At 37.2% G+C, this 17,650-nt stretch overlaps 1 protein-coding gene and 1 long non-coding RNA gene across 2 annotated transcripts in view; one reads left to right on the forward strand and one right to left on the reverse strand.

The window, feature by feature from the left end:
- LOC143659398 (uncharacterized) overlaps nt 1–17,650 on the reverse strand; it is a 95,960-nt gene that overhangs the window by 22,377 nt on the left and 55,933 nt on the right. The gene's annotated exons all lie outside the window — the stretch shown is intronic.
- LOC143659385 (olfactory receptor 13D1-like) lies at nt 4,351–5,295 on the forward strand. Its single transcript, XM_077132281.1, has one exon. The coding sequence runs from the start codon at nt 4,351–4,353 to the stop codon at nt 5,293–5,295; it is 945 nt and encodes a 314-aa protein (XP_076988396.1).

The raw sequence follows: 17,650 nt of genomic DNA on the forward strand, positions 1-17,650 counted from the left end.
CTCGGGTTTTAGAGAAAGCTGGGCTAACAAATGCTTCAATGTCTTTGACTCTGTGATGTCCTAATCATTAGAAGAATAGAAATATGCTAACTCTGGCACCAAGGTGATTCCTGACTAAGAAAAATTTCAAACATTTGTTTCAAAATTTTATAATCAGAAAATAAAAGTTCATTGAAGAAAATATGAAAATGGTTAAGAAAAATTTAAATGCCCTTATTTTACTTCCCCTGACTACCAAAGAACTGTCATGCAATGGGTTGGCTTACACAATGGGAATTTACTGGCCCATGGTCTTGAGGGTAGAAATCTAAAATCAATGCACCGGCAGGCAATGCTTTCTCCCAGAAGACTTGGCATCCTGGGCCTGGCTGCCAGTGATCTTTGGTCCTTGGTTATTTTACCACAAGTTAATGCTCTTGGTAGCCTCTCCTGGATTCTCTTTTGTTTTCCAGGTTCCATTGATCTTCAGTTTCTCGATGCTTACTTTGGCTTTTTCTTTCTCTCAGACCTTCCCTATAAGGCATTCAGTAATAGGACTAAGATCCATCCTGATTCAGCAGGGCCACACTTTAACTGAAGTAACCACATCAAAAGGTCCTATTTATAAAAGTTCATACCCACAGGAATAGATTAAGTTTAAGAGTGTATTTTTCTGGGGTACATAGCTCCAAACCATCACAGCCACAAATCCCACTTTCCAAAGAAAATCATTGTAAATATTTTAGTGTGGTTTCTTCTAGCCACACACATATAAAATTGTGATCACTTATATCACCATGAATATGACACTTTTATATAACATTACATCACAAACATTTTCCTCAATTCTTCTCCAAGATTACAGTTTCCATAGGTATAACAAATGAGGGTATTTTTCCTCTTATTTTATAACATATCCCACCACCACCATCAGATACCAGATTGTCAGTATCCCGAAGGGAAAACAGTGCAACTATTGGTTGGATCTTTCATGGAAAAAAAAAATAATAATAATGATAATAATAGAAATCTTTGGCTGACTTTTAGAGAAATACCTCCAGAGTTTCATCATTTAAACTAAGTTGGTCTATGTCAAGAATACTAAGAATTTGTAAAAAGAATAAATTTTGTATCAAATGATTTTATATATAGCTAGATGAACATAAAGGTTTTTTTATTCACCTATTTGTTAATATTGATGAATTTGCAAATGTTAATTTAGAATGTCTTAAATTCATGAAATATATGACATCACATTAATACATAATTGGATCTGGTTTGAGTATATTTATTCATGATGTTTACATATGTATCTAAATGACAGTGAACCACACTTTAATTCTTTCTTTGCCAGTTTGGGGTGAAAAACCATTTTGGTTTGGTTTGGTTTGGTTTGATAAAATAATTTGCAAAGTTTTCCATGATTCTGAACATTAAACCATTTATGTAGTATAGATATTGTTTCTGAAAAGAATAAAATAACTCTTGTGTTCAGCAAATGTTTTGAAGGTGAGCATCTATTTTTTCACAATTGGATTAGTAATTACTACAGTATTTGCCATGCAAAGTTTTGAATAAATGAATAAATGAAGGTACTATGAGAGAGTTGAGCATATAGTTCTGCAGAACAGAAAGTAACAAAGTTTTCCTGGAAAAGGCAATAACCATCTGGGAGGGGCTCTTACAGTTTAAGATAAGAGCATTTATAAAAGCAAAAAATGAAAGAGGTTAGTGTTTGGAGTAAGTTGCAGGAGTCCAGCCTGGCTGCTGGAGAGCCAGAGGGAGGGGAGAAGTAGTAGCTTTAAATTTTCTAAATTTACTTCTCCTGGCTGCCGAAGAAATGCCATGCAATGGGTTGGCTTCACAGTGGGAATTTATTGGCCCATGGTCTTGAGAGTAGAAGGTATTTCTACTACCCTGAAGAAATGGCTTGAAATTTTCTAAATTATAGGGACTTAGTGGTGGCAATCCAGTTGAGAAGGACTTTTGTTGAAGTTGTATATCATAGCAATATATATATATATAGTCCACCATTTTGCCTAGATTATATCATTCTATTGGAGTAGCTTTTTAGGCAAGACTAATGATGTTTATCGGGGAATAGACTTTCCAGTAACTTTTCCCTTCCCATAGTCATGGGATGGGTAAAGGGGATGTGGCACAAAATAAGATGGAGAGGTTAAAAATGAGCATTTTATGATGGGTTGATTCTGTGTTTTTCTACTTTTTCTTATTGACTCTAGATATGGAAAAAATGACCTCTTCCATCCTGGACCTTTTTTAACAGAGAGAAAGTGAGCCCTGCCTCTTTCATCCCTTTCTCCTTAACACTCCACCTCCCAGAATATAAGCAGTAAAGTCAGTGCTCTTTTGTAACAGGAAAAATTGACTTCTCTCCTTATCCTAAATCTTTTCTTCCTCTCCTTCCTTCTACTTTGTAACAGCTGTGCTCAAATGAATAAAAACTGCCTCAACTCACACCTTTGAGGAAATTGTACCAGTGGGAACTGAGCAGGAAAGCACAGGAAAAAAGGAGTCTCTTCCAAGTTTCTAAAATATTGGTACCATTATCTCTTTTTAAAATCTCCCCCAAACAATTATTTAGGCAATAACTCACTAATAGGGAGATAAAAAATATATAGAAAGGTAATGAAGAAGACAGGAGGGCTGCCCTATGTAACTTTCATGATCTCTGGAAACAGGAAAGCCGGGCAAATGTGTGGCTGTGGGCTAAGGGTAAGATAAGGGAGACATTTTCTCATTCTGCAGCCACAGTCCAGTAAATACAAGCTATCACAGAAATACAATAAAGTATAAGGCACAGTCCTTGTACTAAAAGTTTACTGTTTTGCTTGGGTATCACATCAAACAACTAGGAAACAATTGACTAAAATAGCTGAGTTTTCAATAATATGGTTGCAACCCATATGTAGTAAAATGGGATCCAGAGGTAAAAAATGGGATCTGTTCTGTGAGAGGTAGAGTGGTGTTCCATTGATGGCTGACTCTGAAGCCAGACTTCCCAGTATTAAAGTCTGGCTCTCACTTTGTAACCTTGGACAAGCTATTTTAACTTCGCTTTGTATGGTCGACTGTAAAATAGGGATATAGATAGCACCTATCTCATAGGTTGCAGTGAACATTAAATATGTTAAGACATGAAATGTGAGTATAACAGTACCTGGAACAGAGCTAAATCTCAATAAATATTAGCTGTCATTAGTTCAGTCACACAAATATTTACCAATATGCAGTGAGAACTTTGTGTCAGGTACTATTATATGCACATTTTCATATATTCATTCAGAATGTTCACTGTTATGACATAAAAATAGTATAAAAGTTCGAGGATGCATTCCAAAGCATCAGATATAAAGATTGAAAGAGAAAATTATCACTAAGTATTGAGTAAAATAATATTAACTTGCCTAAAAAAAATAAAATACACATCTACAAATTTGGTGACAAAAAAAATGAAGAGAGAAATGCAGAATTTAGAGGAATACAAAAGTAATGAATACTAAGGGAATGGAAATTCCAGGTTCTAAAACACCTGTACATAATAGGAAACCAGGCTCTTTAGCCCTTGGAAGCTCCTGGGGACCAGTCTCAAATGTTTTCAGATTAACTCTCAACTGATCCTTGAAAGAAGAATGAATAGATGCCCATTTTAGAAGAGAAAATATTCAAAGCCTTTCCATTAGGGTCCCAAACTTTCATGCCATCATCTTAAAAACACTAATGATTTTTCCTTTCTGAGACAGTCAAGAGTACTAATAATGACAATAATACAATCAATTATAAATGCATCATAATTGCAGGTACCATTTTTAGCCACCTATTGTGACAGAAACCTTAGAGATTTTATGTAACTTCAATCCCACAATAAATTGCCAAAGAGTTATTTTTTCCCACATTTCACCATGAACTAGCTAAAGCTCAGAAAAATTAAGTAACTTATCCAAAAATCACACCCAAGCTAAATGGTATGCTGCTGATTGTATATGTTTTCATTAGAAAACTGCCTTCATCTTAGAATATTCATTAACAATGAGATTGCTTTATAACCACATTTGAAATTATATTGTCTCTATTATTTTCTTACAGGCCTGGCATATCCCAACACAATTCTTGGAGATATTGGTAGCCTTGCCTCTGCTGTTGCATAATCCTAAATACTATTGAATCTCTCAAGTACTTCAATTTTATCACCAATAAAATTAAAATATTCCTGCCCATCTTGATTTCCTGAGAAGTTCTTAAAAAATCAAACAAAGTAATGCCACTTAAAGTGATTTTTTTTAATTTGCACTATAAATTTACATTTCCCTGAGTCATGTCCTAACTGAACTCTGCAGGTGACATGGGCATATGGAGATGGGAAATTTTTCTGCGGTGACTGAATTCTTTCTGGTGGGGTTTTCCCAATACCCAGAGCTCCAGCTTTCTGTGTTCATGTTCTGCCTAATCACGTACCTGATAATCCTCCTAGGAAACAGCCTCCTCATTATCATCAGCATCCTGGACTCCCGCCTCCACACCCCCATGTACTTCTTCCTTGGGAACCTGTCATTCTTGGATATTTGGTATACATCTTCTTTCATTCCTCCAATGCTCATCATATTTAGGTCTGAGAGAAAATCCATTTCTTTCATTGGCTGTACTCTGCAGATGGCGGTCTCCCTTGGCTTAGGCTCCACTGAGTGTATTCTCCTGGCAATGATGGCCTATGACCGGTACGTGGCTATTTGCAACCCACTGAGGTACCCCATCATCATGAACAGAGTGCTATGTGTGCACATGGCTGCGTGGTCCTGGAGCATAGGCTTTCTGATCGCCCTAATACAAACAGTTCTAGCAATGATATTGCCTTTCTGTGGGAATAATGTCATTGATCATGTTACCTGTGAGTTACTGGCTCTTCTTAAACTTACCTGTTCGGATATCACCATAAATGTGCTCGTCATGACAGTGGCAAGTATTGTTTTACTGATTATTCCTCTGTTGTTAATTTTCATTTCCTATGTTTTCATCCTCTCTACAATACTGAAAATTAATTCTGCTGAAGGGAGAAAGAAAGCCTTTTCTACCTGTTCAGCCCACCTGGTGGTGGTAATTTTGTTCTATGGTTCAGCCCTTTTTATGTACATGAAGCCCAAGTCAAAGGACACAAAAACATCTGATGAGATCATTGGACTGTCTTATGGAGTGGTCACCCCAATGTTGAACCCCATCATCTATAGCCTGAGGAATAAGGAGGTAAAAGAGGCTGTGAAGAAAGTCCTCAGCAAACACCTGCATCTATGGAAAATATGAAAGTCCTTAGGCATGTGATGGCTTCACTTGTGGAAAAGACATGTTTTTGGTGTTCACAGAAGAAGTTGTGGAACCCAGCATGATGAGAGTTTGTGTTCGTAAAGCCAAATGTAGGATGATTCATTTTACCACAGACAATACCCATGTAAACATTTCTCTCTCTCTCTCTCCTTCTCTCTTCTCTCTTTTTGTCCTTATCTCATCTCCTTTCCTTCCCTCCCTTGCTCCACTCTATTTTTCTCAGTATTTCTCTTTTTCTACTTTTTCTAATACTACCTTTCCCTCTAGATTTATAATTCTCTATTTCTATCTCTTTCTCATTCTCTTATTCTCTTCTTTTCTCAGTGACATTCATAATTTTTAAGCAAAGAGTCACAAATGGTTCCAAGTCCTTCACCCTTCAGAAGTCACCCTTTCTTTTAGTAGGTAAATTACAACAGTCCAACCTCTATAATGCGTGAGTGCATACAGATATCTTGTAAAATATTGCTGAGGGATTTTTACATTTTCTCAGTTTGGGGTCATTTTTGTTTCCATGTTATACTGAGCTTCCCATCATTCCTTTCTGATAATCTTATAACTATTTCCCCATGGCATTTAAGTTCCCTACAGTCCATTTTCTCCTCAAAGAATATGTTTTAATGCCTTTTAAAAAGCATATAATCAAAAGGCTGTCATGTTTAATACTTAGCTTGAGAATAAGATATAAGAATACAGTAAAGGAAATCCTTTAGTATTTAATATTACTGTTCCTAGTAACTACTAGACATGTTTCTCACAAGGATCTCTTAAAACCCTTTCCCTCTTTAGCTCCTGGCCAGCCACCTGATTGCTGAAGCCAATTCATTTCCTTCTTCTCTAAGAATCAAGGCTACCCCAGTAAAAATATATGGGTGCATAACCCAAAACACTCTTAAACATGGCCCTTCCCTAAAGACCAAGTGCGCCTATCTCCAAAAGAGACAGCATCTTCTATTTTTATCATTCCAGAAAGATGTTTGGGCAGTTTTAAAATTATGGCGTGTCCTCATTATTGCATCAATAATTCAGGAAGATTGGACTGCAGTCTAAAGACAGCTTGTCAAATGTATATGTTACACATTTCAGGAATAACAAATATGTAATTTTAAAAATCACCTTTACCTATCCAATTAATTGGAGGGATTAGTGATGAAAGGAAAAACTCTTCAGAACATAATATCCACCAAAGAATTTGGTTTGTCTCTTTGCTGTCACCCAAAGTAATGATCTTGAGTCCAATTATTTGTTGGATTTCACCCTTCCTGACTCAACACCAATGTCAGAGAGCAGATATCCTATCCTACTTCAAGAAAAAGAAGTTCATAATCCACCAAGTAATGTGCATAGGCAATTTTACACAACAATCAAATCTCACAGAATTAAAAGTATCCAGTTCAAAACTTGATGTTTGAATCTCCTCTAAAACATCCACAGTGGGCTGTTATCCATCCTTTCTTGCACATCTTTAATGACAGGTAACTCACCACTTCCATAGGGATCCAGTTGTGACTATGAGAGAAATGGTTTCTTTATATGAAACCAAAATCTGTTCTTTATATTCCCCATATTTTGTTCTCAGTTGTAGTCTTTGGAACAATATTCTCTGCTGTTTTCTTTTTTTCTTTTTTGTTTTTGCATGGGCAGGCACTGGAAGTTGAACCCAGGTCTCCAGCATGGCAGGCAAGAACTCTACCACTGAGCCACCATGGCCCACCCTGCATTTATTTTTATAACTAAATGTACACTTAAGTTCTTAGAATTAACACAGATATTTTAATTCATTCACTTATTCATTCAACAGACATGTGAGTGCTTACATTCTTCTACATAATGGTAAACAATATGAACATTAGGTTTTAAGATGGGATTCCAACCTCTATCTTTCTGATTCTAAAGGCTCTCCTTTACCTTTTGTTCTCTGCTACTATCCTGATTCTAGCTCTTACAACTTTTCAGGTGGAAGATTATAATAATGTCCTATTTGGTTTCATAGCCTCTTAACTTTTCCTATTCTAGACAGTTTGCCTACTCTTTCTTCTGAGACAGTCAAGAGTACTAATAATGACAATAATACAATCAATTATAAATGCATCATAATTGCAGGTACCATTTTTAGCCACCTATTGTGACAGAAACCTTAGAGATTTTATGTAACTTCAATCCCACAATAATTTGCCAAAGAGTTATTTTTTCCCACATTTCACCATGAACTAGCTAAAGCTCAGAAAAATTAAGTAACTTATCCAAAAATCACACCCAAACTAAATAGTATGCTGCTGATTGTATATGTTTTCATTAGAAAACAGCCTTCATCTTAGAATATTCATTAACAATAAGATTGTTAGTGAATTCATAGGTTTCTAATTAATTCATAGTTTTTATCATCATTAACTAATCCAAAGCTTAGCTTGCCAACTGTTTCCATTTGCTAAAGCTCCTGGAGTGCAATATACCAGAAATGGGCTGACTTTTAACAATGGGGATTTATGGTTACAAGTCACAATTCAAAGGCTGTGAAAATGTCCAAATGAGGGCATCTACAAGACAATGCCTTCTCAAAGGAAGGCATGTGAGGCTTCTCTGTGACATAGGAAGGTACATGGCCAAAGTCTAACGGTCCTTCTCTCCCAAGTTTAGCTTCTTGTTTCAATGACTTTCTCAGCTCCTGTGAGTCCTTTCTTAGCATCTCTGAGGTTTTCTCTCTAAACTCTCTGGGCTCTTACTGTCATTTATCCTCTTTGCAAAGGACTCCAGTAAAGGATTAAGAACCATCTTGAATGGGCTGGGTCACATCTCAATAGAAATAGCCTAACCAAAAGTTCCCCCCTACAATAAGGTCTGCCCCCATAACAATGGATTAAAACCATGATAATTCCTGTGGTGCATACCAGATTCAAACCAGCACACTAACTAAATGCAAACTCATCGAAGAGTACTAATGTCCTTTCACACTATGGATATCATCCAAATTTCCAGTATTTTTGCCTAAGGAAGTCATTCAGTCTCACGGCTTTAATAACTCACCAGATCTAAAGCCTCATCCCAGAGCTTTCCCCCAGGGAATTTTACAGTGGCACCTCATCTAAATGTAATAAACAAAATACATTTCTCTTACTCTCCATGTGAAATTTTACCATATTGACTTCCTGCTTCTTTCCCACTGTGAAAAGGCATATTTCTTTCTCAGGGATCCTCTACTGCTCTTGAAATAATTTCCAAAATTCCTAAAATGGCCTGCAAAGTTACCAAAATCTAAATACTATATAACTCTGTGCCTCATTTCTCACCAGTATTGTCTCCCTCCCCCAACTATTTCTCATGCTGTGTTCCATCAACACTGAACTTCCTATAATATACTATCTCTCTTTCATTTCTCTATCTTTGCATATGTTGTTTCTCCTCCCTCAAAAATGTTCTGGTAACTGCTTTTTCACTTGTTAATTGCCATTATTCTTCACCTCCTGCCACCTTCTGTAGCTGTCCTCCCTGAATTCCAAGACTGAGTTAAGTAGCCCTCCTTTGTGCTCTGATAATGCCCTGTGCCTCCCTCAACATAGTACTTACCACACACTATTGCAACTGCATATTTAACTAGATATCCCCACAAAATCGAGACACTTTAAGACAAGCAGTATATCTCTTGTTTATCATTGTAACCCCAGCATTTAGCCCTATGCCAGAGATATTATTAACCACTCAGCATATAATTATTGTATTGTTGACTTCTCTTGAAATTTCTATCTTGGTTAATAGCATTACTATCCATCTAGTAACTCAAGAGAGAGGCCTCAGATCTGCCACTAACTCTTCCCTCTCCTTAATCCCCTCTAATCTGTAAACTGCCAAGAGTTATAAATTCAGCCTTCTAAATACCGTTCAGATCTAACTACCCCTAACTATTCTTAATATCATTGCTTCTTTATGTCTCAAATTAATTGCTGCAATAGCCCATTAATTGGTTTTCCTAACTTCAGTTTTACCAGCATCATTAGCATCTTTTTCATATGCCTATTTCATATGCATGTCCTTCCTCCATATTTAGGTCAAAGTTATCTTTCTAAAACACAAATTTGATCATGTTATGCCCTTGCTGAATGATACCTCTGTAAGTTACTTAGTAAAGCCCTAAAATTCTTTATCTGTTAAGTACTAACTAGAACAATTAGTGCCCAAATAAAGAAGTGCAGTTAAAGCACTGAGTACATGGGTCAAAGGGAAATCCTTAAGGAAAAAAATTAATCTTGACCACTAGTTCATCCCATACTCAAAAATCAATTTCAATTGGATTGAAGTTCTAGATGTGAAAGATAAAACAAAAAAAATTTTAGAAGAAAACAGGGGGGTAAGCAATAGCAATAAACAAAAAAGGGGATGGACTGTTATATATTGAGATTGAGATTAAGAATATTTGTTCAACAAAAATACCATTAAGAAAATGAAAAGAATGGGATAATATACTTGAAATAAATATTTCTGACAAATAACTTGTACCAAGAACATGTATTTTAAAAACAACTAAATATAAATAATAAAAATACAAACAACCTAATAGTATTTGAACATGCACATCACAAAAAAAGGCCTATGAATAGAAAATATGCATATGAAATAGATGCTCAGCTTCATTAGTCACCAGGGAAATGAGAACTAAGACGATATCATGAGAACATACCCACGATAACAGCTAAAATGGAGAAGAGAGAAAATACCAACTATTTCCAAAGATGTGGAGCAAGTGAAATTCCCACGTGCAGCTGGTGGGAGTGTAAATTGGCACAGGCACTTTGTATTACAGGAAGTACTTATTAAAATTGAATAATAGCATACCCTATGGCCCAGGATTTCTATTCCAAGGTATATACCCAACAGAATTGTGTACATGTGCCCACCAAAAGGTGTATACAAAAGTGTTTATATCAGCACCTTCATAATATATAAAAACTGTAAAATGTAAATGTCAATCAAGAGTAGAATAATGGAATAAACACAATAGAGAATAAAGAAGATGTGACTTCAAATAACATATTAGTTAAGGTCAGACATGAAAGAAAATAAACAATTGAAAACAAACAAAACTAGCCCATAGTATTAGAAGAGAGGATTGTGACTCTAAGGAATGTGAGAAGGCTTCTGGAATACTTGCAATGCTCTGTTATTTTACTATCTGGGATGTTCTATACCAGATAGTATAGATAGTGTTTTCTGGTGTTCTATACCAGAAAATCCATCATATAGCACTTGGGATGTGAGCACTTTCAATAAAAAGTCAACTAAATAAATAAAGAACCCAGTACATTGCATAGGTAGAACATCAACAAAGGTTACTTCCATTATGAGTAATATTATTATTAGCATTATTGGTATACCCTTTAAATCTGGAATGCACATAGTTCATTCTTCAAAGAAGTACAGTCCCACAAACCTCTAAGTTTCTTAAAACCTCTAGAAGAAATCCAAATGTTTGGACGAAAGCAACACTTAAATTCCCTTTACTCTTATACACTGGCATCATATTTCCCAGCTATTTTGGAGTGTATTTTTCCGCCATTTTCCAATTTTGCCTTTCCCTTCTTTTAACTTGTCTTCATATCACCATTCCTTTATTATCTTGATAACAGTAGATTTATTAGGCAAAATCAAAACTGTTCTCCTGGGGCCAGGAGTTCAGAGAAGGCTGGATTTTGAAAGAAGTTATATGATTGATATTAGTGAGCTAGGATATATTTTGATTAAATCTTACATCTTAAAATAGTGTGGATATTATAAAGAGCAATAATGCACTCAAATTGAAGATGCTTTTTATATCATATTATGAATCTCAAATGTAACCTCCTCTGTGAAGTCTTTCTTGACTCCTCCAAGAAAAAAATTATTTCTCCCTCTCCAATGTTTCAACATTCTTCACTTAATGTATATTATATATATGCCCCTATTTTAATTCTTTTTACATAGTGTATAATATTTATTCAGTGTGATTTAGTTGAATTCATAGGGCTGAGAAGTAAGGAAGAGATGGATACAAATTACAATTCTCTAGTATAAGGGGTTATAAACTACAGACTCTTGCAGTAAAGTTAAAGTCCTCATAAGATAAATGCTTATTATAATTCTTTGCTGAATGAATGAATGTGATTGTCATTCATACATTGAAGCCAATTTTATTTGCCATTACTTGTGTAAAACTTGCCAATTTTTTCTGCCTTTGCATCATTGTTCATGCCATTCTCTCCATCTAAAAGTACTCTCCCTTTATTCCACCTATCAAAATTCAAGGCCTTCCTCAGAAGCCTCCTTGATTTGAAACCCTCACTCATCATCTCAACTAAATTGAATCTCTATAGCAATCTATTTATAGCATTATAGCATGTACAATATGCATATTTAAATTCAGTTTTGTGCAGATTGCAGTTCCTGCTTTATTAAAAGGTCATTAGGATTACACTCTGACCAAAAGGGGTTAAGAAACTCTGGAGGTTGCTCTTATGCAAGCTTCAGTTAGACATTGCAACTTATAACTTGCCAAACCCCAACCAAAACCATTCCAGCCAATCCTAGGGCAATATATAAGATTTTACAAAGATTCCATACACTAGGGTAACTTTCCAGAAACCTACACACTCCAGATGGGTCCCTAGACCAGATAAGTCCTGAAACCTAGAGGGCCCAGCCTCTCCAGAACATCAGCTAGTTCAATCTCCCAACCCCATATTATTGACAGCCCCTTCCTACATGAAAAATTTAAGTGGCTATAGCCCAAATACCCCTAAAGAGATAGATAAAAAGATCAAAGGTGATGGTGGAGTTATACAGAGAAGATAGGATTTAGCAAATGACTATGATTGCTGAATCATTAAATTGATATCTCTTTTAGTCTCCAGCATCTTAGAGCAGCTAAGAACCTAAAATTGTGCAATTGTAACCCATGTCAAACTCTGAAATCTGTTCTGCAATGAATTCTGTGCTGTGCTTTGAAATGTATTGCTTTTTTTGTATATATGTTATTTTTTAAGAAAGGGGAAAAAAAGTCTATTGTGATGATAAAAAACATTTATTCCTTCTAGCCTCCTACATTCTGGAGCAGCTAGAAGGAAAAATCTGAGAGGATGGTATGGTAGCCCATGACAAACTCTGAGATCTGTCCTGTAACTACGTGTTGAAGAGTGCTTTGAAAACTATTGCTTTTTTCTTTCTTTGTTTTGTATATATATTATATTATACAATAAAAAGGTTTTAAAAAAAAAGGTCATTAGGGGCAGAGTTATTGGTCTTCGTAACCTCCACAAAAATTAACAATGCAGAATTCAATCGATACATCAATACTTTAGGTATTGCAATTTGACAATTTTCATCATGTATATTAGACTTTTTAAATAGACATTTTCCTCTGGTAGAATATGGCCAGTATGACAGTGGTACAGGGATTACACACACCCATCAATAAGCCTAGTTAAGACAGCTTTCCTTTAAATGGAGTTGTAGTGTCACTTATCTGTTTTTTTTTCCCTCCTGGGCATCAAAACTATGTCTATAATATTCAAGGCAGGGAACATCTAGTTGAGTTAACATGGATAATAATTCCCGGACTAGTTTCTTGAGCTCATAATTTAACAAAAAAAATATTAATCTATAGAACAGTTCCCAAATTTGTATCTCCACCTGTGACATCCCTAATATCCAGATACTTATATCCAACTGCCTACTTGACATCTCCTCTTGGATGATATCAAATAAAACATGTCTAAAACAGAACTTTTCATGCCCTCTACCCCCAAACACTTAAATCACATCTTCTAGACCATCTCAGGAAGTGCTCTACCATTCACACAAATCTAATCCACTAAAAAATTCTGTTAATTCTACTTTCACATTTTATTATAAATCTGACCACGCCAATGTCTACCACTCTAGTCTAAGTCACCACTATCCCATCTACACTGTCAAAATGGCTTTCAAAATCATTTCTCTACTTTCACTCTTGTTCTACTACAACCCATCCTCCATATAACAGCCAGTGTTATTTTTAAATTTAAATCATATCACACAACCACTAAAAACCCTACAAATACTTTTGTTATATTTAGAACATAAATAAATATAATTTATACTTACCAAGATCTACCAAGTTGGCAAGGTCCTACATAATCTGAGTTCAATCTACTTCTCCAACCTCATCTTCTATCATATATATAGATAAGATAGAGCTACAGTGAGAGCGAGAGCGAGCAAAAGAGAGAGAGAGAGAATTGTGATAGAGATGATAAAAATAGAAATCCTATCAGTTTGTTGTTTTTTGCTTTTTTTCTGGAGAACCCTAACTAATATCTTATGCTTAGTAATTCTAGTTTCGATGTTCTTTTGCTGTTTCTCAGAGAGGCCAAAGACTTTGTATTTGCTGTTTCCTCTTCCTGGGACACACTTTCCCCTGATCTTCCCAGGGTCCACTCTCATTTAATCCAGGTCTTTGGTGAGACCTTACCATGTTTTCTCCCACTCCCCTTCATTGCATTACCTAGTTTCTGAAATGTTTCAAAAGTATATTTTCAAACTTCTCCACAAGAAAGTTATCTACATGAAGCCAGGAACTTTTCCCTCTTATTTACTTTATCCCTAATGTCTAGACCAATGTTAAGCAAATAATAAGTATTCAAGAAGTATTTATTAAATTGAAAATGAATGAGCACACATGCTGCAGGACAGCCCTGCATCTTTTGCACTTTGGGGTAGATGTATTATAAATACATATAAAAATTATAACCTGTGGTATTCAGAATATAAATTTCTGATTCTTCCTGACTTAACTACTGGTAGGAATCGAAAAAACAATAGTTAAAGGACTGCCCTGTATACTCTTTCAATCTGTTCACTTTACTTTCCAGGTTTTACTGAACCTTGGGTTTGTTACATAAGCTGTTTGTTCCACTCAGATGGAATTGGTCATTCTTGAATTTATTCAGAGCTCTGATTTATTTCAATTTAAATATAGGTTTAGAATGCCCTGCAAAATGCTATCTACTTATTTCTCAGTAGTACAGAAGTTTCTCTCTCTCTGTCTCCCTCTTTGTCTCTGTCTCGCTGTCTGTCTTTAGAGCTCTCTCCCTTGCAGACACACATACACACATACACACAATGAGGTTCTTTTTTTCTTTTTAACTTTTTTTATTGTATAGTATAAAATATATACAAAGCAAAGAAATAAAAAAGCAATAGTTTTCAAAGCACTCTTCAAAAAGTGGTTACAGAGCAGATCCCAGAGTTTGTCATGGGATACCATACGATTCGCTCATATTTTTCCTTATAGCTGCTCCAGAATATAGGAGGCTAGAGGGATTAGATACTAATTTATCATCACAATTGACTTTTTTTTCCTTCTTTTTTTTTTGTGAACAATAACAAATATGCAAAAAAGCTATAAATTTCCAAGCACAGCACCATAATTAATCGTAGAACATATTTCAGACTTGGACATGGTGTATTAGTTAGGGTTCTCTAGATAAACAGAGTCAACAGGGAACACTTGCAAATATAAAATTTATAAAAGTGTCTCATGTGACCGTAGGAATGCAGAGTCCAAAATCCACAGGGCAGGCCGCGAAGCTGATGGCACCGATGGATGGCCTGGATGAACTCCACAGGAAAGGCTCACCAGCCAAAGAAGGAATGGAACCTGTCTCCTCTGAGTCCTCCTTAAAAGGCTTCCCATGATTAGATTTAGCATCACTAATTGCAGAAGATACTCCCCTTTGGCTGATTACAAATGGAATCAGCTGTGGATGTAGCTGACGTGATCATGACCTAATCCTATGAAATGTCCTCATTGCAACAGACAGGCCAGCGCTTGCTCAATCAGATAAACAGGTACCACAACTTGGCCAAGTTGACACCTGTCCCTAACCATGACAGTCCACCCCTTGTCAACTTGGCACATATATATATATATATATATATCACTTTAGACCATACTTAATTTCCAAATGAAAACAAATAAGCACACATTTTTTTTCTTTTACCTGACAATACTCAACTGTCCTGCATATAACTGGAAACACATTAAATCTCTCCAGAATAGGATGCAAATCCTTGGGCACCATTCATTCTTAAACTTGATATCTTACAACTTAAATAGTATAACATGAACAAAACAGCATTACAGTCCTCGTTTCTGTAACTGATCACGTGGTCGAAGTTCATATTTATCACTACCTTCTTCCACTACCCATTCCATGTTCCCTTTCCCCTCAGCAAGCACTTCAGCTGGCCATGGTTCTTTGCCTTGTGGGGTGACCCAAACCTTCATTCCTGAAGTTTCAGAGCCATTAGTAGTCCTGCCTGGATTGTGTTGTTGCAGTTTTCCATTGATTTTAATCACAGGGTATGGTAGTACTAATAGACGCCCCAGGAGATCTCCTATATTCCAAGAAAATTCTTCTTTACCTCCATTATGTAGTTGCAGTCCTACTTCCTTCTGATAGTCAGGGTCAATTACCCCAGACAATAATGTACTCCCCTTCTTGGTGTGTTGATCCAGAGGCATAAGTAGCCCAAAGTAACCAGGTGGCAATCTTAACTTCCAATTCAGTGGTATCACTGTTGTTTCTCCTGGAGGAAGCACACCCCGTTTTGGAACTAAAACCTGTAGACCAGCAGAACTCAGGGTAGCAGGGACAGGAAGCAAAAATTTTCCTAGTGGATCGCTAGGGGTAATAGTGAGTGGCACCACACCCATTTCCACCCCTTGGTTCCTGGACCCATGGATCCTGGCTATGGGAGAAACAGCACCATACAGTGGAGGCTGATTCAGAGCATACACAGCTTCCTGGAGAACATTACCCCAGCCTTTCAAGTTTTTGCCACCTAGTTGGCACCATAATTGAGTTTTCAAAAGGCCATTCCACCGTTCTATCAATCCAGCTGCTTCTGGATGATGGGGAACATGGTAAGACCAGAGAATTCCATGAGCATGCGCCCATTCCTGCACTTCATTTGCTGTGAAGTGTGTTCCTTGATCAGAAGCAATGCTATGCGGAATACCATGACGATGGATAAGGCATTCTGTAAGCCCATGGATGGTAGTTTTGGCAGAAGCATTGCGTGCAGGGAAAGCAAACCCATATCCAGAGTATGTGTCTATTCCAGTTAGAACAAATCGCTGCCCCTTCCATGAAGGGAGTGGTCCAATGTAATCAACCTGCCACCATGTAGATGGCTGGTCACCTTGCGGAATGGTGCCGTATCGGGGGCTAAGTGTGGGTCTCTGCTGCTGGCAGATTGGGCATTCAGCAGTGGCTGTAGCCAGGTCAGCCTTGGTGAGTGGAAGTCCATGTTGCTGAGCCCATGCATAACCTCCATCCCTACCACCATGAACACTTTGTTCATAAGCCCATTGGGCAATAACAGGAGTTGCTGGGGAAAGAGGCTGACTGGTATCCACAGAACAGGTCATCTTATCCACTTGATTATTAAAATCTTCCTCTGCTGAAGTCACCCTCTGGTGTGCATTCACATGGGACACAAATATCTTCATGTTTTTAGCCCACTCAGAAAGGTCTATGCACATACTTCTTCCCCAGACCTCTTTGTCACCAATTTTCCAATTATGGTCCTTCCAAATCCCTGACCATCCAGCCAAAACATTAGCAACAGCCCATGAGTCAGTATACAAACGCACCTCTGGTCAGTTTTCCTTCCAAGCAAAATGAACAACCAGGTGCACTGCTCGAAGTTCTGCCCACTGGGAGGATTTCCCCTCACCACTGTCCTTCAAGGACACCACAGAAAGGGGTTGTAATGCTGCAGCTGTCCACTTTCGGGTGGTACCTGCATATCGTGCTGAACCATCTGTAAACCAGGCCCGAGTTTTCTCTTCTTCAGTCAATTCACTGTAAGGAACTCCCCAAGAGGCCATAGCTCTGGTCTGGGAAAGAGAAGGTAATGTGGCAACAGGAGTGGAAACCTTGGGCATTTGTGCCACTTCTTCATGTAATTTACTTGTGCCTTCAGGACCTGCTCTGGCTCTATCTCGTATATACCATTTCCATTTTACAATAGAGTGCTGCTGTGCATGCCCAACTTTATGGCTTGGTGGGTCAGACAACACCCAACTCATGATAGGCAACTCAGGTCTCATGGTAACTTGGTGGCCCATGGTTAAGCATTCAGTCTCTACTAAGGCCCAGTAGCAGGCCAAAAGCTGTTTCACAAAAGGAGAGTAGTTATCTGCAGCAGATGGTAAGGCTTTGCTCCAAAATCCTAAGGGTCTGCGTTGTGATTCTCCTATAGGGGCCTGCCAAAGGCTCCAGACAGCATCTCTATTTGCCACTGACACTTCCAGCACCAC

The sequence above is a fragment of the Tamandua tetradactyla genome, chromosome 2, assembly GCF_023851605.1.
Source record: "Tamandua tetradactyla isolate mTamTet1 chromosome 2, mTamTet1.pri, whole genome shotgun sequence".
NCBI classification, from domain to species: Eukaryota; Metazoa; Chordata; class Mammalia; order Pilosa; family Myrmecophagidae; genus Tamandua; species Tamandua tetradactyla.

What these genes read in the sequence shown, in the direction of transcription:
- LOC143659385 (XM_077132281.1), top strand. Translation starts at nt 4,351, where the DNA reads ATGGAGATGGGAAATTTTTCTGCGGTGACTGAATTCTTTCTGGTGGGG.